Source organism: Typha latifolia, chromosome 11 (genome assembly GCF_019914945.1).
Source record: "Typha latifolia isolate L0001 chromosome 11, TyphaL0001v2, whole genome shotgun sequence".
Taxonomy (NCBI): domain Eukaryota; kingdom Viridiplantae; phylum Streptophyta; class Magnoliopsida; order Poales; family Typhaceae; genus Typha; species Typha latifolia.
In genome coordinates, this window is record NC_133096.1 from 5,300,539 (window position 1) to 5,325,680 (window position 25,142).

Consider the following 25,142-nt stretch of genomic DNA (forward strand, 5'->3'; position numbering starts at 1 on the left):
GCACATTATCACTTCAATAGTAATTTCAGCATTTAACAACCACTAAGCTCTAATGAATGACGAGATTTGCTATGAAATACTAACATTCTCCCATTTGAGTGACATCAATTGTAATTAACAAACTATAGTAACAGTATTAGTATTGATTTAAAAAAGAAGAAATAAATAATAAAATAAAATCTCATGTTAAACATTTTTTTTTATTAAAAAAAACTAAATGTGGCCATAGTTAAAAAAAGCATGATTAGGAGATAGCACTTTAAATACAATCCGAATCTAATATAGTCATTATCTGCAAATTATGATAATTTTTATATCATAATTGACATAGGACAATTCATGATTATAAAGATAATAATTTCTATTGACATGGATCGAGATGTGGTAGTGTAGCAAGAAAATAGCATTACAAATTGTGATATTTAATTACATTATTTTTATTATTGATCCTCAAAATAATTTCTTTTTCACAGTATGCTTCAACAATAAGTTTGAAAAACCACACCAACATCAATAATAACCAAGTATGCCTCTAAACATATCTCGAGATTGTGTATAATGATGTCAATAAAAGCATACACCATTAACAAAATAGTCATACTTAAGATAGACATCATATCTTAAGATTTTGCATAATATGACATGTCATAGTTTGATGTGCACATATAATACTAAATGATATTACCAATACTAGCTACTAACATAGAATATCAGAAATGGATATATCACAAACATAGCAATGATAAAATTGAAACTATATTAATACTATGTTAGTAATAAAATAAACTCTAACTAATCAAGTACATCAAAAGATCTACCTATATCAACATGCTTCAAGTGACGGGTCTAATTCCTCTCGTTTGATTTTGTACCAACATGTTCAATTGCTAAGTCGTTGCTTTTGATCAGTCTTGAACTGATAGGTTATTCAGTTCAATGTGTTTCAATGCATGGGAGTTTTTCTTATTGTTTTAGAAAAAAATAGCGATTTATTGCCATTATAGGAAAATGGCGGAAGCCCAGAGCTTTATCCACACCCAAATTCATAATTGTTGTATTTATCTTTGAAAAACCCCTGGACACAAGTATGTATCTAAATACTAGGCAATGATATCACTCGTTCGCTTAAGTAATAGTCCGTAGAAATATTAAGAACGAAATCAGAGATGAACGCCAAGATTTTAACGTGGAAAAACCCAAACGAGAAAAAACCACGGATCCAAACTCGGATCAAAATCCAATCACTAGAATAGTAGCAGTTACAAATCTGACTCTCAAAACAACCCGTCGATCCAAACGATTTTGTTCCTCTCAGTCTTGCTCGCTAGAACCCACGATTCACCGCTTCTCGTGATTGAAGTCCAATCTCAGTAACCCTCGAGATTGATCTTTCGTCTAGATAGCCCTTAAGACGAAAGATTAAGATTTGTAGATGAGTGGAACCTTGCTAGTTGAAGAACCGATGTAGCCTCAAGAAGTCTCCTTCAATAATGCTTCTTCAACCACCCTAGAGATAGGGCATCACAATCCTTATATATGATCTCCAAGATAGAGCCAAATCCAAGTCTTATCCGTATTCACGAAAGTCCAATTTTATCAAACTTCGTTGGTGCGTTCGAACGCGGCCCGGGTGTGTTCGAACGGCATGACTTGAACTCAAGTGCGTTCGAACGGGCCCGAATGCGCTCGAACGCGACAACTTGAATTCTTCAGGTTGCGTTCGAACGCGTTTGTGAACGCGGCTCTCGGTCTGTGTGAACGTAGTACTCGCGTTCGAACGCGTTTGTGAACGCGGCTCTCGGTCTGTGTGAACGTAGTACCCGCGTTCGAACGCGTTTGTGAACGCGGCTCTCTGTCTGTGTGAACGCAGTACCCGCGTTCGAACGCGTTTGTGAACGCGGTATGAACTCGACGGCTTTTCTCCAATAATCTTGCAATTCTTCAAACCAGAGATATTCTAGACTTGTGTAAAGCTCATATACATGAAAAAAAATACACTTAGAATATTTTGTACACAATTGCCAACAATTAAAAACCTAACAATCTCCCCCTTTGGCAATTTGTGACAAAACACCTAGGTTACAAGATATTACACTAACTTCAAATTGAGCAATCAACAAGACTAGAATATTTTGCACATCAATCCCTGCAAATAAACATATACCAATCCAAGATCAAGTGAAAATAACTTGAAATGAATAAACAATCCAAACACAAGTTATCAATGGAGCATAAGTTTAAAAGTACTTAAACAGACAAAGTTCACAATTTTTCCAAGCAAAGTTATAAGCAAGATTAGAAAGACAGAAGGACTCTAATGAACTCCCCCTATTGCCATGCTCCCCCTACACACCTAGACACCTAGACACTCTCCCCCTTTTTGCCACAAATGCCAAAGACTAGGAACTCGGAGGAAACTGACGCTGAAGAATCGTCAACACAGAATCAAGGATAGTCCCCTAACGAGCTTGCTCAGCTCGTAAATCATTCACTGCTGAATGGAGATCCTGCACTTGAGTACTAAGTTGATCGAAACGGTCAGAGTACTGTGGTAACTCCCCTTCAGAGTGAGATGTGTCACCGTCAGAGCTATCATCAGAACTGTCGAGGTGTGAGGAGCGACCAGCGGCGGAAGAGGACGGCTTGAGAGGAGACGACTGGTCATGAGCTTGACTCTGCTTAAGAGTAATCCGATCCAACGGTTTGTGAGAAGTAAGAGAAGGTTCCGAAGCATCCACACGCACCCCACTCTGAGTGCACAAATTTGTAATAAAGATGCCAAACGGTAACCCCTCACGAGGTGCTTCTTTCTGTGCAGTTGTGAGTATTAAATCATATATCACCGCAGCTAAATCAACCGAGACTCCAGATAACATTGCATGAAGAAGAAATGCACGATCCAGACTAATGCTTGAATGTCGAGTCTTGGGGTGACATTATACAGACAAAACAGGTGAAGCATGTGAGCCACTGGTGTCAGCTTTGCATGCGGCATCATGTTCCCCTTCCAACGTTCCCCTTTGATCAGTACAGTGCCAGCATAGTCATCGACATTAGGAAGTGGAGCAGACGTGGGGTACTGGAACTCACCATCAGGAAGACGAAGTTCAGCGCGAATGACATCTGAGTCCAAGTACACCGACACCCCACAAACAGTAGAACGAATACAGCGTTCTAAAACCGTGGCATTACTAAAAAAATTCTCGAACAACTTCCACATAAGCAGTTCCGCTCATCCGACACACCGATAACCATCCTCGCTCAGAAAATATATGTTCTATCCCCAAGGTAGAAAAATCGGAAATGACCACGGTCGTTCACAGATAACAGGACGGGTCCCAAAATTATGTTTGTATCGCCCGGCAGCCGTTGAAGTAGAAAACTTTAGAGCCGAAGTAGGTGAGGAAGGCCGCCTAGGTTTCTTGGAAACGGCAGCTTTTCTAGGCATTCTTGAGAAAGAAACAAGATGCAAGATTCAATATATGCCCAAAGCAAATAAAAAGATAGCAAGAAATCCAAAATAATTCAAGAAACCATGAAGGTCCTAAATGAAATCCATCATCCACTTGAAAACGCTAAGATATCACGTTCAATCACACAAGAAACATCAAGGTAGTAACTTTAATGTGATCAAAACTCGAAGACGCACGAAATCAATCAAGATCAAGAGACTTTATTAAATAAAAAATAGGAAAATTGATAGATGATCATACCTCGCAAAAATGAAGAAAAACTAAGAAATTCGGCCGAAAGATGCTAGATCCGGAGGAGAACGACCATTTAAAAGGGTTTGGAGTGAGAAATTTGATGGAAAATAACAAGATCTTGAAGATTTGAAAGGGAGAAAATGAAGGGTTTCTAGGGTTTCGAAGATGGAAGATGAAAACCCTTGGGTTCAGACACAATATTTAAAAAATCCTCGAGTGCGTTCGAACGCACCAGTATGCACGTTCGAACACGCCAGTCACCGCGTTCAAAGTCAAAAATTTGCGTTCGAATGCCTTTTTTTTTAAGTAAAAAATAAAATCTAAGAAAAACTCAAAAAATCTTTTTAGAGATGCACATCTAAAGATTCAAAATAGATTCAAGACATAGAATATGACAATCGAATGAAATAAGTCATATACAGATCAATCAAATCATCAAAAGCATATTATAATCAATTCTAATGCATCACTCAAAATTAAATTAATCTTGATTGATCATAACAATATACATATGCAAGGTGAGCATAGATAACATGAAACATTTTTCTTAAATAAACTTTCCTATTTAAACAATGATACAACACAGTAGTCAAACCGACTTAGTATTTAAATTTGCACTTTTCGACTTATTCCCCATAACCGAACAAGAATTTTTCCTGTATTATTTTTTATAAATAAACCATATAGGTGCAATGATGGCTTTCACACATGAGTAGGTAGCCCTTTTCTTGTAGTACAAATCAAACAATGTGCGAGAATATATACACAAGTAGCAAAAATTTTATTTAATTTGCAATCAATGTACTGAGTCAAACTGGGCTCTCAACAAGATGGCTTTCACACTAACTCATTGTAGCCCTTTTCATTGATCTTTTATAAACACGTTTGTGATGACTAAGCATGAGGTCAAACTGTGCAAATCAAGGTCAATAGTAAGCTATTTAAAAAGAATTTCATGATGTCATGCTCACACAAGAATATACACACGTTATGGGTGCATTAATTTTAGTATAATTATCATAGAAGTCGAGAGAGTGAATAAATCAGAAATGATAAAATATACTACAAGATGACAAAATTGACTATAATAACTCATAATCAAGAGAAAAATCATATTTATATGTCAAGAGTATATTATTGAATCTAGGAGTGCATTAATTTTTTTTTATTACCAAAAACTCTCGACAAATCTGAAACTAAAACCAAAGAAAATTTCAGAGTAAAGAAAACCTACAAAGAAACGAAAAAAAACTCATAAAAATGAAACATGCAAACCAAAACACGCAAACCAAAATAAAAAGAAAATCAATCCAAAGCACAAATTCCTAAAGAAGTACGAAGATACTCAAATCTCTGTAGGTCCAAAGGTTTTGTTCAATGCCGTAATCTTTGACCATATGTTTCATCCATAGTAACTGAGAACAACAACTTCCCGCTGCAATATACTCGGCCTTCGCAGTAGATAAAGATATCGAGTTTTGTTTCTTACTGTGCCAAGCAACCAGATTGTTTCCAATATAAAAGCATCCACCTGAGGTACTTTATCTATCATCACATGAACCTGCCCAATTAGAATCAGTGTATCTAGATATGATAGCACCCGAGTCATACATAAACTAGATACCTAAGTCAACTGTGCCACCGATATATTTTATAATACGTTTCACAGCAAACAAATGTGTCTCCCTAAGTTCAGACTGAAACCTAGCACACATACCGACACTAAATACAATGTCAGGTCTACTTGCAGTTAAGTACAAAAGACTACCAATCATGCTCCTATACAGTGTCTGATCAACACTTTTACCTGAAATATCCTTACCTAGTTTGATAGTTGTACTCATAGGAGTTCTAGCATGTTTTGCATTTTCTAAACCGAATTTAGTCACAAGGTCCTTAGCATACTTGGTTTGAGCGATAAATATCCCTCTTTCCAATTGAGTAATTTGAAGTCCCAAAAAGAACTTCAACTCACCCATCATGCTCATCTCAAAATGACTATGCATGAGATCCGCAAACTCCTTAGCTAACGATTGACTCGTTGCCCCGAAGACAATGCCATCCACATATATTTGTGCCACAACTAAACTCTTGTTCGACCGTCTAATGAACAATGTCTTGTTCACTCCCCCTCGAGTGAACCCCGTATCCACTAAAAAAGTGGTCAACTTCTCATACCAAGCTCTTGGAGCTTGTTTTAGCCCGTATAGGGCCTTTTTCAGTTTAAACACATGAGAAGGAAAATTTTGATCTTCGAACCCTTTCGGTTGTTCCACATAAACATCTTCATTCAGAGTACTATTCAAGAAAGCACTTTTCACATCCATTTAAAACAATTTAAATTTTAAGTGACAAGTAATAGCAAGCAGTATACAAATAGATTCTAATCTAGCAACAGGAGCAAATGTCTCATCAAAATCTATACCCTCAACCTAAGTATATCACTATGCTACGAGTCTAGCTTTATTTCGAACTATATTACCATGTTCATCACTTTTATTCTTGTAAATCCATTTTGTTCCAATGACGTTCACATTCTTAGGTCTAGGGACTAAATACCAAACATCATTCCTGGAAAATTGCTCTAATTCCTCATGCATAGCATTAACCCAAGAATCGTCTAATAATGCTTCCGTCATATTTTTAGGTTCAAAAGAAGATATATAGCAAGTAAATGATACCTCACATTGGATTTGTCGTCTTGTTTTAATTGGTTCATTTACGTCTCCGATCACTTGTGATAGTGGATGATCTGATTTCACTCTGGCAGATGGTTCCGGTACGTTGCAGTCATCTTTGTTCATTTCAATTTTATCCTCGTCCTGATTCTCAATTTCCAGATCAATCTCCTTTCCTATTTCTTCGTCATATGTATCTTTCCAGATTTCATATGCAGTCATTTTGTACCTGGTCTTAGATAAATACGATTTATCACATGTACCGCTGTATTGACCGCCTCTACCCAAAACCTTTAAGGAACCTTTTTAGCGTGAAGCATAACCCTAGCCATTTCTTGCACAACTCGGTTCTTTCTTTCCACAATCCCGTTCTGTTGTGGAGTTATAGGGGCTGAAAATTCATGTTGAATATCAAGAGAATCGCAAAATATGGGAAAATTTTCATTTTCAAATTCTCTACCATGATCAGAACGAATCCTAACTAGGGTAATAGATTTTTCATTCTGCAATTTTAAGCATAGTGATTTAAAAACTTCAAAGGTTTCAGACTTCTCACGTAGAAAGGCTTTTCATTTTTGTTGGACCCATCAAGTCCATGTGTACTAATTAGAGCACATGGTCGATGGTAGCTGCATTTACCTTCTTGTGTGAAATCCTAGTTTGTTTTCCAATTTGACACGAATCGCACACTCTTTTTTACATTTCTTTCATCTTAGGTATTCCTCTTACCACTTCTTGTTTGGACAGAGTAAATAATTCCTTGTGATTCACATGTCCAAGACGTTGATGCCAAAGATCTGCAATGTCAAAAGAGGCACTGTTACAATTCAATTTATATGAATTTCCAACTATATAGCAATTATTAGATGTTCTAGATCCATAACATATAACATTACCACCATGATCTAGAATAGTACAATCATTTTTGGAGAATTTTACCTCATAATCTTCATCACAGAATTTTACATAGGAACCCCCGGAGAGTTTACCTTTCCTTTACCTATTACCTTGGATGAATTATCATCTCCGAATGTCACAACTCCCCCTTCATGTTTTTCAAGATTAGAAAATAATGACTTGTCACCCGACATATGTCTTGAACAGCCACTATCTAAATACCACAAATCAGAATTTAAAGCTTTCAAAGCTGTATGCACAACATAACATTTTAAATCACTTTTCTTGACCCATATGGCCTTTGTTTTTATCCCATAAATAAAAGTAGTTCTAGGTTTTTGCAAAAATTTGCAATGAGGTCGAATATGCCCTAGAATGCCGCAATGATAGCATGTCGGAACAAACCATTTTCTACTCACCTTTTGTCGAGGAGTGTGACTAGAGTTTACCTTTGGTACCGTCGAAGTTTCACTAGTTTATAGATTCAACTTCAGTTTAGAAGCATTCATCCAGGATTTCTTTGTAAATGCGGTTGATGGCATCAGGTATTCTTCCTTTTGTATACCTGCAAAAACAAAAACAGTTTTATTATTATTTGAATTACCAGTGTATCCAACACCATACCTGTCTTTTCCAGATATCAGAGCTTTTAGTATCTCGTCCAGTTTGTTCTTCCCTTTTAGAAATGTAACTTCTTTATGCAATCGCTCTAGTTCAATTTCATCAGCCTTCATTTTATTTTTCGCATTGCCAAGTTGTTCAGAAAGGTTTTTGACACGTTCATGCTCCAATTTGTACTTCTCCTCAAATTGAATTCTTTCTGGTTCAATTACCTTGAGTCGTTGAAGTAGTCTAAGATTGCTTTTCTTGAGTTTAAATGACTCCAGGTACAAGTCATTATATGCCTTTTGAATTTCAGATTCATCTTCCTTAGCTGGTAGCATATCAAAATTATCTGTACTATCAGAATCAACAATAGAGTCAGTATTAAGCAGAGAAGAGGCAAAGGCTACAAAGTTTTCTTCGTCTTTTCTAGAATCATCATCAGATTCATCTGAGTCATCCCAAGTAACTTTCATAGCTTTACCCTTCTTCTTAAGGCGATTAGGGCATTCTTGTGCTATGTGTCCAAAACCAGAACATTCAAAACATCGAACTTTATTCTTAGAATTCTTATTTTTCTGTTTGACACCGTTGTTGCTCACACCTGTGTTCGAACTCGCAGTATTCTTCTTTTTCACAAATGCTTTGCTTTTCTCAAGTTTCTCAGCATTCAACTTGTTTGGCTTCCGAAAGAATTTATTGAACTTTTTGATGAACATGGCCAACATCTCAACATCTAAATTACTTTCATCATCAGACTCCTCTATACTTTGTTCAACTGTGGATAGGGCAATCCCTTTGGACTTCCTCGGTTTTGAAAGGCTGGACTCAAATGTTTGTAGATTTCCTACCAATTGTTCAACTTTCATAGAATCGATGTCCTTACTTTCCTCAATAGCTGTAACTTTTGCTTGAAACCTCTCTAGAAGAGACCTAAGGATCTTACGGACAATTTTGTTTTTAGGAATTTTCTCTCCTAGGTTGAAACTGGAGTTGACTATATCACTCAGCTTTGCATAAAACTCATCAAATGTCTCATTCTCCTCCATACGTAGAGTTTCAAAACTAGTAGTCAACCTCTGAAGTTTAGAAAGTTTTACAGCCATAGTTCCTTCGTGAGTAGTTTCTAAGATCGTCCAAGCTTCTTTTGCTATCTCACAAGTAGAGATTCTTCTAAATTCTTTCGAGGAAACACAACTAAAAATTGCATTTATTGTCTTGCTATTCCATCCAACTTTTTCATAGTCTGACCTATCCCATGACTCTATCAGTTTATCAGCAAGTTTATCATCCACCATGTACATTGGTGGACTCCAACCGTTTACAACGGCAAACCATACTCGTTCATCTATAGACTTCAAGTAAGCTCTCATCCTAGCTTTCCAATATCCATAATTTGATCCATCTAGAATAGGAGGTCTAATAGATGATGGTCCATCTCTATGAAAATCCATGCCTATCTGATCTCTCTCAAAGGGTGAGAGAACCTGCTCTGATACCAATTGAAAAACCCCTAGACACAAATATGTATCTAAATACTAGGCAATGATATCACTCGTTCGCTTAAATAATAGTCCGTAGAAATATTAAGAACGAAATCAGAGATGAACGCCAAGATTTTAACGTGGAAAAACCCAAACGGGAAAAAAACCACGGATCCAAACTCGGATCAAAATCCAATCACTAGAATAGTAGCAGTTACAAGACTGACTCTCAAAACAACCCATCGATCCAAACGACTTTGTTCCTCTCAGTCTTGCTCACTAGAACCCACGATTCACCGCTTCTCGTGATTGAAGTCCAATCTCAGTAACCCTCGAGATTGATCTTTCGTCTAGATAGTTCTTAAGACGAAAGATTAAGATCTTTAGATGAGTGGAACCTCGTTAGTTGAAGAACCGATGTAGCCTCAAGAAGTCTCCTTCAATAATGCTTCTTCAACCACCCTAGAGATAGGGCATCACAATCCTTATATATGATCTCCAAGATAGAGCCAAATCCAAGTCTTATATGTACTCACGAAAGTCCAATTTTATCAAACTTCGTTGGTGTGTTCGAACGCGGCCCGGGTGCGTTCGAACGGCATGACTTGAACTCAGGTGCGTTCGAATGGGCCCGAATGCGTTCGAACGCGACAACTTGAATTCTTCAGGTTGCGTTCGAACGTATTTGTGAACGCAATACCCGCGTTCGAACGCGTTTGTGAACGCGGCTCTCTGTCTGTGTGAACGCACTACCCGCGTTCGAACGCGTTTGTGAACGCGGCTCTCTGTCTGTGTGAACGCAGTACCCGCGTTCAAACGCGTTTGTGAACGTGGTGTGAACTCGACGGCTTTTCTCCAATAATCTTGCAATTCTTCGATCTAGAGGTATTCTAGACTTGTATAAAGCTCATATACATGAAAAAATACACTTAGAATATTTTGTACACAATTGCCAACAATTAAAAACCTAACAATCTCTTAGAAAATGGGTAAGTCAGAGAAGAAATAACAATGTATTTATCTATTATGATTTTGACTATCATCCACATTTTTATAGAGGCTAGTTAATAAGCCAAAATAATAATTATTAATCCTAATTCTAGTGAACTCCCACCAATCACGTTTGAACGTTCTGGACCGCATTAGAACGCACAAAAGACGTTATCTGTGGATGCGAACTGATACAGGCATTCGCACGCGCCCAACCGCGTTCAAACACACTTTTCGCGTTCCCTATTTTTGCGAACTAATGCAAGCGTTCGTAAAGGCGTTCGAACGCCCCCCTTCTGCGTCCGAATGCGACCTACAGAAATTTTATTTTAATAAAAATAAATAACTAATGTAATAAGAAAAGACTCTAACAAGGTGTGTTAGAAACATACTGAATCGTTCAACGCTACACATCTGTATCAAATTTAAAAGAATTATATCTCGAGGGTCACTAAGACGGAAGGATTAACCTCGACCATTACTAATATTTGAAAACCTATCACAAGAAATAGTGTATTGTAGGGTATAGCAAGCAAAGTTAGTACATATTAAGTCGTGAGAATTGGCTATGATCAAGTTTAGATTCATGATTTTTTATCCGGTTTGAAATTTTTCCACATAAATTTTTTTGTGTTTGTGATTGTCTTTTCATGCTTTATTATTCACATATTATTATCGATAGTATGATAGATCTTATCTTCTAGGGCGTTTATTATGTTTTTCAATTGGTATCATAGCATACTTAAAGATTCATATCAGTATTGTTTTTCAATCCCTAAATTGTAATTATATACCAACATTTCTCTTCAACAAAAGTAGAGTTTTGACTAATCTAGGAATCTCCTAATATTTATTTACTAAAATGGATCACACCTCAAATTTAATTTCAAAATAACTTACTTTTTTTGTAGATAACATTAAATGTTGAAGAATTTAGTATTTTTTTCTATTAAAATTAAACATCGACAAGTTCAGCCTTTATTTATGACACTAAAACTCTGAATTTCTTAGTGTTTTACTTGTAGAAAGCCAAGACCATTGTACTCATATAGTTTGTGATTAAGGAAAGCTATGGTTAATTTTTTTCTTTCTAAATAAGCTATTATAGGCACAATGTTTAGCCCCATTATAACCTGTTTCTTAGGAGGATTGATTTAATTGTCCAATTTATATTATTAAAAAATTGTCATTTTTACCTTTAATTAGGTTTCTACACCACAGTTTTATATCCAAGGAATATAAATTGTTATTATTTATTAATAGCCGCAAAAAAAAAATTAGAAGGGTGATTTGCATGAAATACACATGCGGTTTTGATTTTTATCACTTTGAGCCCACTTAAAATTTTCGTTACAAGTCAGGTTCTTCTATCTTTGTTTTTTATCAAATTAACTATTAGGAACATAAAGAAATGTTATCATACTCTTCTTCTACTTATCTTCTTTCTTCTGCCACAAATCTTTTTCCTTTTCTTCTTTCTTTCTATACTCTAATATGCTAGCTTGAAATAATTTATTTATCAAAATAGGAAAAAAAGAAATGGGAAGATAAAGATGGTAGGTATTGCATTAAAATAGTCCACTGATACACCTAAATCAATCTACCAAATTTATGGCAAACCTCATTCTGGTGTATGTTGATTAAAAGGTAAACCAAAGCTGAGAAGCTGTAATAAATTTGGGCATATGTAAAAGGAGCAGCAAGCTAACTATGTGCATCAGATCGATGAAGAAAAAGGCAATGTCTTCTTTGCCTGTCAATCAATAACTAAAAGGATGGTAGTATATATTAATTAGATAGTAGTTGAGACCTCCCACTCTCACTCTCTTTCTCCTTCGATCTCCCTCTCTCTCCTTCTTTCTATCCCTCTCTCGTACTACGCTCTATCTCTCCCTCTTTCTTAGTTTCTCTCTCTTCCTTTACTTAAACCTTCCATCACCATCACCCACCACCTCCTCTCACCGACACCACCACAGCTCCACCCAGAGCCACCTTCAACCCTCTTCTTCCCCTCTGTTCACTTATCTATCTCTCTCCCTATCTCTCCTCACCTCGGCCACCTTCCTTCTTTCTTACCTTTCTTTTCCTTTCCTCCTCCAGCTACTGTGCCATCGCATTGCTAGGCAGCCGCCACGGCCCAGCTTCGTCCTCCTCCTCCTCACTTTTTCTTTCTCCTTCCTCTCTTTTGGGCTGCTGGCTACAGCACAAGGCCGAACCCAACATTGTATAGTCTTTGCTTCTTTTTCTTTATTTCCTTATTTAGTTAATTTTCTTTTATTCCCTTTAATTTAAATATTGCAGTGGATTAGATAACTAATCATTTTAATAATTATTTAAAAGCTTAGGTAAATAAAGTACTTATGTCATGCCTCTATTTATGTTGCTAAATCTTAGACGTGTGATATCTAGTAGCAAGTTAGAAATCGTAACCAGACAATTCATAACAAAGAGAAAATTAGCTATAAGTAAGTGGTAAAAGTGATAATTTATATGGGAGTTGAGTTATACTGATATTATATATTTGTATCAATTATATTAAATTATACTTTATTTGTATACCAAGAAATATTAAATAGGTTTAATTATATTTTTATTCATATATTAGTCGTAAACTTAGTGGTTTTTCGTGCCATGTGGATCTTGTTATATTATATAGTTGTCTAGTATTGTTAATGTAAATTTAGATATTTATATGCTAAAATTGAATTATAACATGATTTACTTTTGAGATGAATTATTTTGAGTACAAGTTTATTTTTATGTTAATGTCCACTTGTCATGTCACAGATATCACATTTGCTAGGGGCGAGTGTTACAAGGGCTGTCAAACTTGATGAGCAGCTCAGGCTTAGCTCAAGCTCGGTTCGACTGAAGCTCGAGTTCGGCTCGGTTCAACCAAAGCTGAGCCGAGCCCGAGCCATTAAATATAGCTTGAAAATAATATCGAGCTTAGTCTGAGCTAGAGCCACTCGCTCAGGCTTGGCTCGAAATTATATATATATATATATATATATATATATATATATATATATATATTCAATAGGCTAAGAGGACAACCCCTCTTAGATACTTACACCTCCAATCTCCTCTAATCTCTCTTGCATCGGAGATAAGGAGGAAGAGGAAAAGAGACGGCGGCGTAGCTAGCCATAGTGCATGTTAGCTTCTACCACAACTATTGGAAGACCTTCAAGAAGCCTCGTCGCCCATACGAGAAGGAATGGCTCGACGCTGAGTTGAAGCTAGTCGGAGAGTACGAACTATGATGCAAGCGCGAGTTGTGGAGAGTCCAATATGCTCTAAGCCGCATCCGTAATGCCACAAGGGAGCTTCTCACCTTCGACGAGAAGAATCCTCGTCGTATCTTTGAGGGAAAGGCTTTGTTGTGGCGCATGAATCATTATGGACTTCTCAATAAGGAACAGAACAAGCTTGATTACGTTCTTGCCCTCATCATTAAGAACTTCCTCCGGCGCTGTCTCCGAACCCAGGTGTTCAAGACCGGGATGGCGAAGTCTATTCACCATGCCAGGGTGCTCATTAGGCAGCGCCGCATTAAGGTGAAGGCCAAGTTGTGAACATTCCAGAGTTGATTCTGAGAAGCACTTAGACTTTTCTCTCTCAAGTCCTCTTGATGGAGGTCGTCCCAAAAGAGTGCAGTGAAAGAACCAGAAGGCTGCAGCCAAGAAGGCAGCAAGTGGTGAGGGTGACCAAGAAGATGAGGAGCGAGCATCTTGTACTAGATATGTAGCAACTAAGCTATAAGTTAGATATCAATTTTTTGTTTTTGAAATTTTCATACTTTGGATGTGTTTGTTTTCTCATTACACCTCCATGCCTAGCCCCTACTTGCCTAGCCTCATAATTACAGCCCATTACTCCTTTTCTTTCCCATCAATCACCAATTGCCAATTTCCCATTTTCCAAGCACCACTTTTTTTTAATAATATCTTTCATTTCCACCTTTTACTATCATACATTGGTCAATCGACTCAACTCGATAGGCTTAGTTTTGCTCGAGCTCACCTTAAATAAAGCTTAATAATAGGCTCAATTCAATCTTGAACTCGGCTCAAATTGAGTTGAGCCAAGTCTGAGCCTACTATTTCGGCTCAAAATTAATTTCGAGCCGAGGCTGAGCTTTCGTCAACTGGCTGAGGCTCGACTCATTTACACCCCTAGGTGTTATACATATAGTATAGATGCACTGAAAATAACCGGTTAGTATACAGGATCAGAACTAGCTCAGTGAAAAGTGGACCCAAATTGAGTCCCACTTGCTTGCGTTCTGGTTATTGCTCATGGACATAGCCTATAGGAAAGAAAAGTATGGCACTTCCCATATGATTATATGTTTGAATAAATTTATAATCCAATAGAAAAGAAGAGTATTGCACTTCCCACCTTGAGATATGATTATCTCTTCTTTTATTCTCTCTTATCCTTCCCTACAGGCTGGAGACCTCGTCTTACTTAATCTTTCTCTTCTCCGTTCTTTCTCTTACTACAACTCCTTCAGACCATTCGACCCATAACCACAAATGACTCTCCAAAGTTCTTTCTTCTTGCCCATATTTCTACTATTATTATTTGTTGTGCTTCTTCTTTCTCTCTCTAGAAAGCTAGCTAGTGAGAGAAAAAATTCATCCCCATTCCCAGGCCCAAGGAGGCTTCCCCTTATTGGAAACCTCCACCAACTCGGTTCTCATCCTCTCCACTCTCTCCATGAGCTCGCCATCAAGCATGCCCATCTCATGTTTCTCCAACTCAGCTCTATCCCATCTCTTGTCATCTCCTCCAGCGATGCAGTTCGCGAGGTCTTCAAGTCCCACGATATCGCATTCTCCGGGCGGCCCGCACTGTATGCCGTATCGAAGCTCTCCTACAGCTCCCTAGACATAGCTTTCGCAAACTACGGCGAGTATTGGAGGCAAGCACGAAAGATATGCATCACGTAATTGCTCAGCTTGAAATCAGTACAATCTTTTCGTGCCATAAGGGAAGACGAAGTCGCGTTGCTAGTCACCAACATCACAAGAATGTCTTCTTCCAATGCTCCCTTCGACTTCAGTGAGATGCTGATATCTCTGACGAGTAAAATAATACTGCGCGTTGCCTTCGGAGATTACAACGGAAGTGATGGAAGATTCAATAGGATTCTAACAGAGATGCAGAAGTTGTTGGGAGGATTCTGGGTAGCAGATTACTTCCCTTGGTTAGGGTGGATAGATGCAGTGAGTGGTATGAGAGGGAGGTTGGAGAGGAACTTTAAAGAGTTGGATGAGTTCTATGATCAAGTAATTGAGGAGCATAGTAAGACAAGTAGGGTGGGGGAGACTCAGAAAGATGATTTTATTCATGTTTTACTTAGGCTACACAAGGATCCAATATATGGAAAAACCATCAGCAGCAGGAATCACATCAAGGGTATACTATCGGTATGGCTCTCTCTCTCTGCTCTCTTAAATTTTAGTTTCATGTGATTAGGATTAGGTTTCTGATAGCATACTTAAGGATTTGAGCTGAGTGAATCATGCCCATCGTTTCCTAGACTGTACTGCAGTATATATTGCTGTTTTTAGTTGACATGTTTATAATTATGGGAAATTATATTTTACACCCTTAACCTAAATTAACTTTACCCCTAGTTTTTTTGTCTTACTTTACCTACTTATTGTTATATTTAAACTGAAAGTATTATTTAGATATAAAAATAAATATAGAATTGGATAAACTTCCCAATATATGTGAAATAATACTTACTGGTCTATATATATGGTGTTGTAATCCTTTCTACATGTATCACTACGGAAAAAAAGTAATTTAGAACAGTCAAAAACTCTCTAACAGATACAAACTTACAATTAGTCTTAGGTATTTCAATGCATATAAGTTGCTTTCGTTTTGTTAACGTACAAATTCCAAATTATGCATGAATAGCAATTTTTATTTGAATTTACAACATCAACTACAGTTTTACTTTAACACAAAACAAAGAACTCTTGTAAGTACGGTATCTTAGATGATTGTAGTTATTTTGGGTTCACCAATTTCGTGAATTTTGAAAAATGTATAGTGGCTTAGATGAAAGAAAGACCATTACAATTCATCCCAACTGCAGGATGTTTTTGTTGGTGGAACTGATACATCGTTCGCAACACTAGAATGGACAATGACCGAGCTCATGAGAAATCCAGAGGTGATGGACAAAGCACAACAAGAAGTGAGAAGTATTATTGGCAATAAAGGGAAAGTAGAAGAAGATGACCTCAAACATCTTAACTACTTGAAGCTAGTCGTCAAAGAGGTCTTAAGATTGCATCCACCAGCTCCACTGCTACTTCCACGAGAAACCACAAAGAATTGCATGATTAAAGGACACACAATCCTTAGTAAAACAAGAGTCTTCATCAATGCAAAGGCCATTGGAATGGATCCAAATGCATGGAGAAATCCAACATATTTTTGGCCTGAGAGATTCGTAGACAATGACGTGGATTTTAAAGGGCAGGATTTTAGGCTTGTGCCATTTGGAGTTGGTCGAAGGATTTGCCCAGGCATTAATTTTGGAGTAGCTATAGTTGAATTGGTGTTGGCTAATCTTTTGTATTGTTTTGACTGGGAGCTGCCATTCGGTATGAGAAAGGAGAACTTGGATTTAGAGGAGGAAGTGGGTATCACAGTGCATAGGAAGAACCCTCTTTACCTGACAGTTAAACCTTGGCTGCATTAGACTTATGCACATAAAAGTGCGTGTGTATGCATTTAATTCTAAACTGTATCACTAGTTCGTTGATGGAAAATAATGATGCCATAATCATGTGCGATAGGCATTAGAAGTGGGAAAATAACATTCATGTGGCCTCCCCTCAGCATGTGCAATTTCCTTCAGTTAGCCAGAAGACTAATGTTCTTATTGGTTCAATGGATAGCGGGGAATACACAAGGAGGCACCTTATGATCTTCTCGTCTATTTTTTAGAGTTATATTATTAAGAATAATGTAATGTTTTTCACAATTTATAATGATTATATAGTTTGGCGGTTAATGTATGTCGATAATTTTCTCATTGTTTTAGAGTTGAAAGCAAGTTACATAGTTAAAACTATGCTGCTCTCTCACAAATGTGCTCTATTATTAACTTGGGCACTATAAATCTTTTTGCCATAATCTTTTCTTTTGAAGTAGCTTCTTCACCACCAAGATTGTCTATTCCTTGATGGCGTGCATATTTGTTAATCGCTTTCCATATTTTTTTACCAATACAATTTTCCACTTCAATGTGGACTTTGATCACAAAGAGATTTCAAATATTCAAAACCTGCATACTAAGGATCATGCTGAGAGGGCTCATGAAGATGGTGATCTTATCGTTGAGCCATTCTTTGGGCCCTCCTTGTGGTGCTACAGTGGCTAATATGAAAAAAGACCGATCGGTGTTGTATTCAATCGTTACATCAAAAAAAAATTGTTGTATTCAGTCTACTGTGAATGAGAACCACTAGAAATGTTTGGGATAAATCCCACAATTTAACTCACAAATATTTTGAAGGACTTTCTGTCGATCCAATGAAATCTAACTCTACAAGTCCCATGATTTGATGTGGCACACCATGCACTTAGTTGGGCTAACCTCAATTTTGTTGGCTTCTTCTCAGGATCAGGTGAGCCTAGTGGTGTAGAAATTTTAGTTTGATAGGCTCGCTGGGTTGTTTGCCAATTCCTACAATAACCTCAACATCTCCTGGTTAGCTGTACTTGCTCTTTGGAGGTTCTCAAGAAATGAAAAACCCAGTTGGTAGGATAGTGCATTCATTGCCTTATTCTCTGCCCCCTTCTTCTACTATAGCTCATAGTCATACCCTAAGAATTTGGTGACCCATTTTTGTTATGCCGGAGTATATATATATATATTAAAATAGGAGAGGCTCCATTGATCTCTCCAAATCACAAACCACCGTCTAATCAGATAGGGCCGCCACTTGGTCATTGTAGTAGAATGACAAGCATCTCACACTCGTAAGTGGAAACTGCTATGATATCTCAGATAAGGCCTTGTTGATATAAGCTATAGGTCTTCCCTTCGCATAAAATGACGGCAGATCCCCGTCTAGGAGGCATCACACTCAACCACAAATTGTTTTGTAAAATTGGGCAATGCTAACACAAGGGTCATGATGGCTTTCAGCTCCTCGAAGGCCTGGGTCGGCTCTTCAAACCACTCAGAGCGTCTTTACTTAGCAATGATGTGAGTGGAGCTGCTATCTTGCTGTTTCCTACCAGGAACCGACAGTAGCAGCTTGTCAAGCCAAGAAAATTGCATAGCTCTTGGACGGTCCTCAGTCGCGGCCAACTAATCATGCAAGCAACCTTGTCCGAGTTGGCTGCCACCTCTCGACTAAAATGATATGATTGAGGTACTCCATCCAGTGCTCTCTACAAGGAGGAGAGAAGAAAGACGGCCCAAGCCCACAATCCATCAGAGACGGCATCTACCCCGAATCAGCCTACGCTAATGGCTTAGCCTAACCAACAGATGATCTTGTGCCGCTTTGTACCTAATGACTTGGAAGAGCGCTGAACAAAAGTCTTGTGTTTTCACGATGATGACCGATTTATCTTCGATCATAAATGCAAGTGCCAGTCAGCCCACGTCATGTTCCTAGGCATATTCGAGGAAGATGAACCCGAATCCACTAATTGGCATGACAAGTTGTATAAGTACAAGTACGTGAGAGACTAGTCACCTTGAAGATAAGGTGTTAGAAGCATGGTGGATTATTACGATCCGACCATATGGATTAAGTCGAGTCAAGTCGACTCGAGTCAAGTTAGTTAGTTAGTTTTATCTTATTGTTTGAATTTCAAATGAATCAAATAATCCACATGTGTATCCAATCCGCTAGGGATTTTTACTCCTATAAATAGGAGTGGACATATGTTAATAATTATCATTGAAGTAATATGAGTTTAGCCAAGTTATTATTTTCGTCCTTACTTTTTATCGTAGCCGTTAGATCGTCTTTATCTTTCTAGGAGTATATCATAGCCGTCGAAGCATCCCGATCTTCCAAACTCTAGCCACCTTCCACCACAAGCAGCCACCTTATCTTACGGTCGTCCACCACCCTCCGACAACCACTGCAACGTCAATTAATTATTGTTGTGCCCTATTTGACCTTTCTCCATTATTTTATTAATATCTTTTCATCTAGACATCGATTTCTCATGAAATCCAAGGCTACCTCTATATAAATTTTCACAATTTTCTTATATCCAGATCGTTCTAGATCTGGTTCGTGACAAGGTCCTACTGTACACAAGAATATCATCAAAGAATACTAATACATACCGCCAGAGGAGTGGTCAGAATATATTGTTTATCAGGCCCTAAAACATCGCCGGTGGGTTCGTCAACCTAAGGCATGACTTGGAACTCGTAGTGCCTCCACTCAGACTCAGATCTAATGGTACCCAACACAAAGGTTAAGCTTACTAAAGTGGGATGTCATGGTCAACTCATCCAGTAACTCCTCAATAACCATTATGGGTACCGATCCTTGACGATGTTGGTGTTCAACGCAAGGTAGTCCAGATAGAAATGCTAACTCCGATCCTTCTTCCTCACCAGTAGGACCACTAAAGAATATGCACCTTAACTCAGCTGGATGATACCCTACTCCAACATCTCAGTAATTAGCCTTGAGATCTCCTTCTTCTGTACATGTGAGTAACTAGTAGGGCAAAATATTGTCCGGTTTGGCCCTTGGCACAATCTCAATTTGGTGGTCAATAGGCCTAACAGAAGGTAGCCCATTCGGGGCCTCGATTCAATCTCATCAAGTGTCCGTCTGTCTAAAAGGTAAGCCACATGTGTGAGAAGTCGAACATCATTTGGAAGATGCTCTAGAGTCACTAGGATAACTAGACTTGATAAAATCTTAACATACTAAGACATTGACTAAACCACATAAGAATAATAAATAAGATAACTAGACTTGATCTATCAAGCACAATGTCTTTCGAGGTGATCCGATCTAGTTTACCTTGTCCTTAAGGTGAGAAGTAGTCCCCGTCTATGAAAAGACGTCTCTTTAGTATCCTCGAAATTGCCTTCATGATGTTTTGGTGTTGTCTTTCTTGTGGTCAGCATCTGGTTCGAGGAAGATATGCTCTGATACCAATTGTTACGAATCAACTTGATCTGATTCGTACCGGTAAGATTTAGATCTGCACGAGATTTGGGATCTGTGGGTACAGGCACGAATTTTTAGGTATAGGATGGATGTGATAATGGAGTGAAGGTTGAGTAGTTGATAAAGGTGGCTCGACAATAGATGGTGGTGGTGGTGGTTTCCGGATGCGATTGCGCTAGATGGTTGAAGGCTATGATTGGCCTAAAACTGTGATAAAAGCCGTACGAGAGATAGAGACGGTTAAGATAGAAAGACGAAGGGGGAGAAGTAGGCTTGCTCTATGGGACTAGGGGAATCGGTGATAGAGGGAGATTAGAAGCTAGATGAGACCTTGCCAACGGAAGAGGTGGCACTGGTTGGTGAAGAGAGAAGAGGGAGATATAGAGGCCAATGGCCTAATTGAAAGAGATGCCAAGGCAACATCCAATTAATCTTTCATTCCAAGCATGCCTAAGATACAAGCCATACGATCCTATTTATAGAGATTAAATCAAAAAGTCTAAAACAAATTTAACTAAACCAGTCTTCCTTATCTTCTTGGATTAAACCTTCATTTTGTCACAAATATATTCTATATCTAGAAAAGTCGTGGATACCAAAGTTGTACATTTGGAGGTTTGTGATCTTATCCAACTAATTTGATATTATTCGGATATCTACAGAATATTTAGCGAATATTTTTTCCAAAATTGCACAAAGCTAAATTTAGCTAATTAAATAAAATCCTAACATACTAAGACTTTGACCAAACCACATAAGAATAATAAATAATATAACTAGACTTAATCTATTAAGCCAAATATCTTTTGAGGTGATCCGATCTAGTCCGAATCACATTAATAAACTTTTCTACGAACTCGGGTCCATCTACAGATCTAAAAATATTTTTAAAAATATTGTGAGCATAAAAGCCCAGCAAATGTCCACTTCTATAGTTTGAAAGTAGTATAAACAAAGATAAATTAATAGATAATATATGAATATGTACATCATGATTAAAATCAATGCATCAGTACCACATACTCATCATGTTTATCAAATGCGCACATATATTAGTAATCCAATATGGGTTGCATCAATCCAAACTACCATGTCCTCAAACTCAAGCTCATATTGAGCAACGGCCATAGGCCATGTCAACAACAAACAATAGAATAAATACTATTTTAGACTATCATGTCTTTTACTTAGGCTCAAGTTCATAGGCCACATCAATACTCATACTCAACCAAACAAATACCCCCAAGAGAGGGTAAACCCTAGCGAGAGAACCATCTGCCTATCACCCAACGAACAACATGATCAATTATCCGCTACTATAGACTAAGGAACTCAATCATAAGCCCATATCATGAGTCAATATTGTATATCACTACTACCATCCAAGCCCTCGACTCCAAACCACCAAGCGAAACTCATGAGCCATTTCTCATGGATGCTCGTACCTTGCATTATCGAGTACCACTAGGTCTACGTCATCCTATCCTTCTCTTTCTTACTTAAATACCCTGAAGGGTATGACTATCACCGATTGATAGTAAATTGCCTATCGCTTGACAAAACGGTTGCCTAATTGTCTTTGATCAATATGTTGATATCTCAAGTGTGGGCCATAATGTTATGGACCACTAGAGATGATCCGCAATAAGGGAGTGTCTGCTTTGATTATGCTGAATGATGGTAGATAGAGAGGGTGGAAGGAGGGATGATGGCGGTGGTGACGGTGAGGAAGATGATGGGCAGCCTTGGCGGTGATGAAGGGCGATTAATTTACTTCTACTTTTAGGTTATCTTACTCTTACTCCTAAGATAAACTTAAGGCTAGAATACTTTCTCAATACTTAGATGCTTAAGAAAGGAGCCTAACCCTTCTATATAGAGACCGGTTACAACGAGTCCCACTAGGACTAGCCCTAAAGGATGACATTACACAAATTAGGATTTTGCCTTAAAAATTTACATAATTTAATTGGACTTGCCTTAAAGGCTTACTTGACTTAACTAGACTTGCCTTAAGGGCTGTCATGACTTATTTGGACTTGCCTTAATAGCTCACAAGACTAAACTAGACTTGCCTAAAAGACTTACATCATAAAATAATTAAAAAAATAAATAAACTTGATCAATCAAGCCCAATGTCTCTGTGAATTGATCTGATCAGACTTGGATCACATCACTCCACTATGCTTCCGACCACCTTGTCCTCAAAGTGAGGAGTTTGGGAAGCGCCACATCAACTCGAACTCAGACTAACAAGTCGAATCACATCACTCCACTATGTTGGACCACTCCACTTGTACTTGCGTGATTAATCTTCCATCTACCCGAATCCTTCTCTTGGCTAGAACCCAAAATGGCAAGGGCTCTTGGTCATGTGTGGCTGGATCGGATATGTTGGCCGCAACAACTGTCTCAGCTAAATAGGTTTTACATTGGGAGAGAAGATGAGTGCCCCCGGTGCAAATGGAAAGACGCCGCCGGCACCTGCGGGAGGTGAAGATGTGCAGTTTCGCCGCGCCTCGTCGTCAAAAGTGGTGGAGCCGGAGATAAGGGAGTTGGCCAAGGGCGGATTGGCATCGGGAAACACCATGAGAGGAAAGTCGTGGGCCTATGTGGTGTCGGGGAAAGAGAAGCCATCTAGCTAGTCAGGAAATATCCCGAAGGAAATATTGGCTAAGTTAAAAGAGCAAACTTATGACTGCGTCATTATCGACCCGGCGACCCTCGCTAGGTGTAGAGCGAGGTGGAAACTCTCTCTCTTTGGAAGGTTCCTCGGATCAGCTATCCCATTACGTCGGTTAAAGTCTATGCTAGCAAACTTGTGGAATGGGATAGAAGGGTTCACTGTATTGGACATGGTTGAGGGTTTCTACGTCTTTAGGTTCGATAAGGAAGAGCATATGATGTTTGTCCTTACAAATGGACCATGGACGCTTGGAGGAAGGGTTTTAAACCTTATTCACTGGAGAGATAACTTTCGGCCATCCCCAGAAGCCTTTACTACCGCTCCAGTTTGGATACAACTGCCTAATCTGCCTTAGGAGTACTGGGAGTTAGAATCACTTATACCGGTGGCTGCGTACTTTGGCAAGCCATTACGAGTTGACGAAACGACTCTTGATCACTCCAGGAGTAGATTCGCGTGAGTTTGTGTGGAGGTGGACCTGGGAAAACCTCTGAAGCAGGTGGTCTGGTTGGGACCAAATGAAAACAAACTTGAGCAAAGGGTGATATATGAAGGTGTTCTAGTGATCTATTTTAGTTGCGTCCGTCTTGGGCATGTGATGAATGCCCTATAAGCAAGGTGGATCGGAGAGCCGACGTAAATGAGGTACAGGAGGAAGGTAAAAGTGAAGAGGAAGCTAGAGAACAAAAGGAAGGCGGGGAGGGTGGTGAAGATAAGGAGCAGTCCACCTACGACCCCTGGATGAAGGTGACAAGGAAATTGCATGGCTTCGCCAGAAATCGACGGACGGAGGGACCAAGAGGACCGGCGAGAGGTGGGACTCGGGTTACTATAACGAGCAGAGAGGAGACCAATCAGGAGAGTTGGCATGCTAAACCAATAGGAAGAGACAGGGAGGGGCGCGTCAACCAGAGTACGGCTTGGAACGATCTATCCGGTGCACCATCTGGGAAACAAACCAGTCGCCAAGAAGCGCTAGGATCCTCAAGCGGGATGTCACATAAGAGAGCTGAGAAAGGGAAAACTGTGCAACTTAGGGAGTTGCGAGCCAAAGGTACCTAGGAACATGGCGAACCTTCGATACGTCACGAGGATTTGTGGAGAAGGGAAAAGAACAACTTGCACCAAAAAGGAAGTCAAGCCAAGGGCAAAGAAGTGGTTGACCAAATCCATCGTCACCATGAAGCATCATTAAATGCTACTGTTAACAAGACGTCCATTATTGATATGAGAGGGCAGAATGGTAGATTCGAGGATAGACAAGAGGTGGAAAAGACCTTTGAAGGTCTAAGGGGACACGCGGCAAGCCCTAGGTCGAGGACTACCTCGATAGGAGGAATTACTATCCATTGTGGTGATGGACGTAGTGGCGCTGGGCAGTCAGCCTACGTGAGAACTAGCAAAAACCCTAAACTGCGAGTGTTCTCACCATCAGAAGTTTACCCAAAAGAGGTGCTTACGAATGGCGTTGCCTCCATTAGGACAGGGCCACCAATTGAAGTGCATCAACTACCTCCGACGGGGCATACAAAGACGGTGGTACTGCTCAAACGAAGCCTACAACTAGAGGCAGCGGAGCCGAGAGTGGAGTAGGAGGTGCAAGTTGCTACCGAGGAACTTGCATTGGCATTGGTGGCAGGTAAACCGATGGCAGAATCGGATATGATGTAGGAAGATGCTAACAAGGAGAAGGACTGGCCGTCCTTGAAGAGAGGGAGGAAAGCTTGAATCGCTTTCCTTCTTACCTTCCTTTATGTTTTCTTTTTAAATGATTAAGAGCATAATTTGGAATTGTAGGGGAGCTTTAAAGGAGGTCTTAGATTGGTGTCGGGACCTTCATAGAGAGCACAATATTGACCTCTTGTGTCTTGTAGAAATGCACGTGGACTGGAACAAAGGTA

General features: G+C 38.9%; 1 protein-coding gene and 1 pseudogene across 1 annotated transcript; both read left to right on the plus strand.

The window, feature by feature from the left end:
- The first annotated feature begins 13,137 nt into the window (after positions 1 to 13,137).
- Positions 13,138 to 14,124, plus strand: LOC140797733 (small ribosomal subunit protein uS4y-like; annotated as a pseudogene).
- A 42-nt stretch (positions 14,125 to 14,166) lies between these two features.
- LOC140798007 (cytochrome P450 71A9-like) lies at positions 14,167 to 17,301 on the plus strand. Its single transcript, XM_073151720.1, has 2 exons — positions 14,167 to 15,797; positions 16,481 to 17,301. The coding sequence occupies exons 1-2, from the start codon at positions 15,399 to 15,401 to the stop codon at positions 17,090 to 17,092; spliced, it is 1,011 nt and encodes a 336-aa protein (XP_073007821.1). The 5' UTR covers positions 14,167 to 15,398; the 3' UTR covers positions 17,093 to 17,301.
- The last annotated feature ends 7,841 nt before the right edge of the window (positions 17,302 to 25,142 follow it).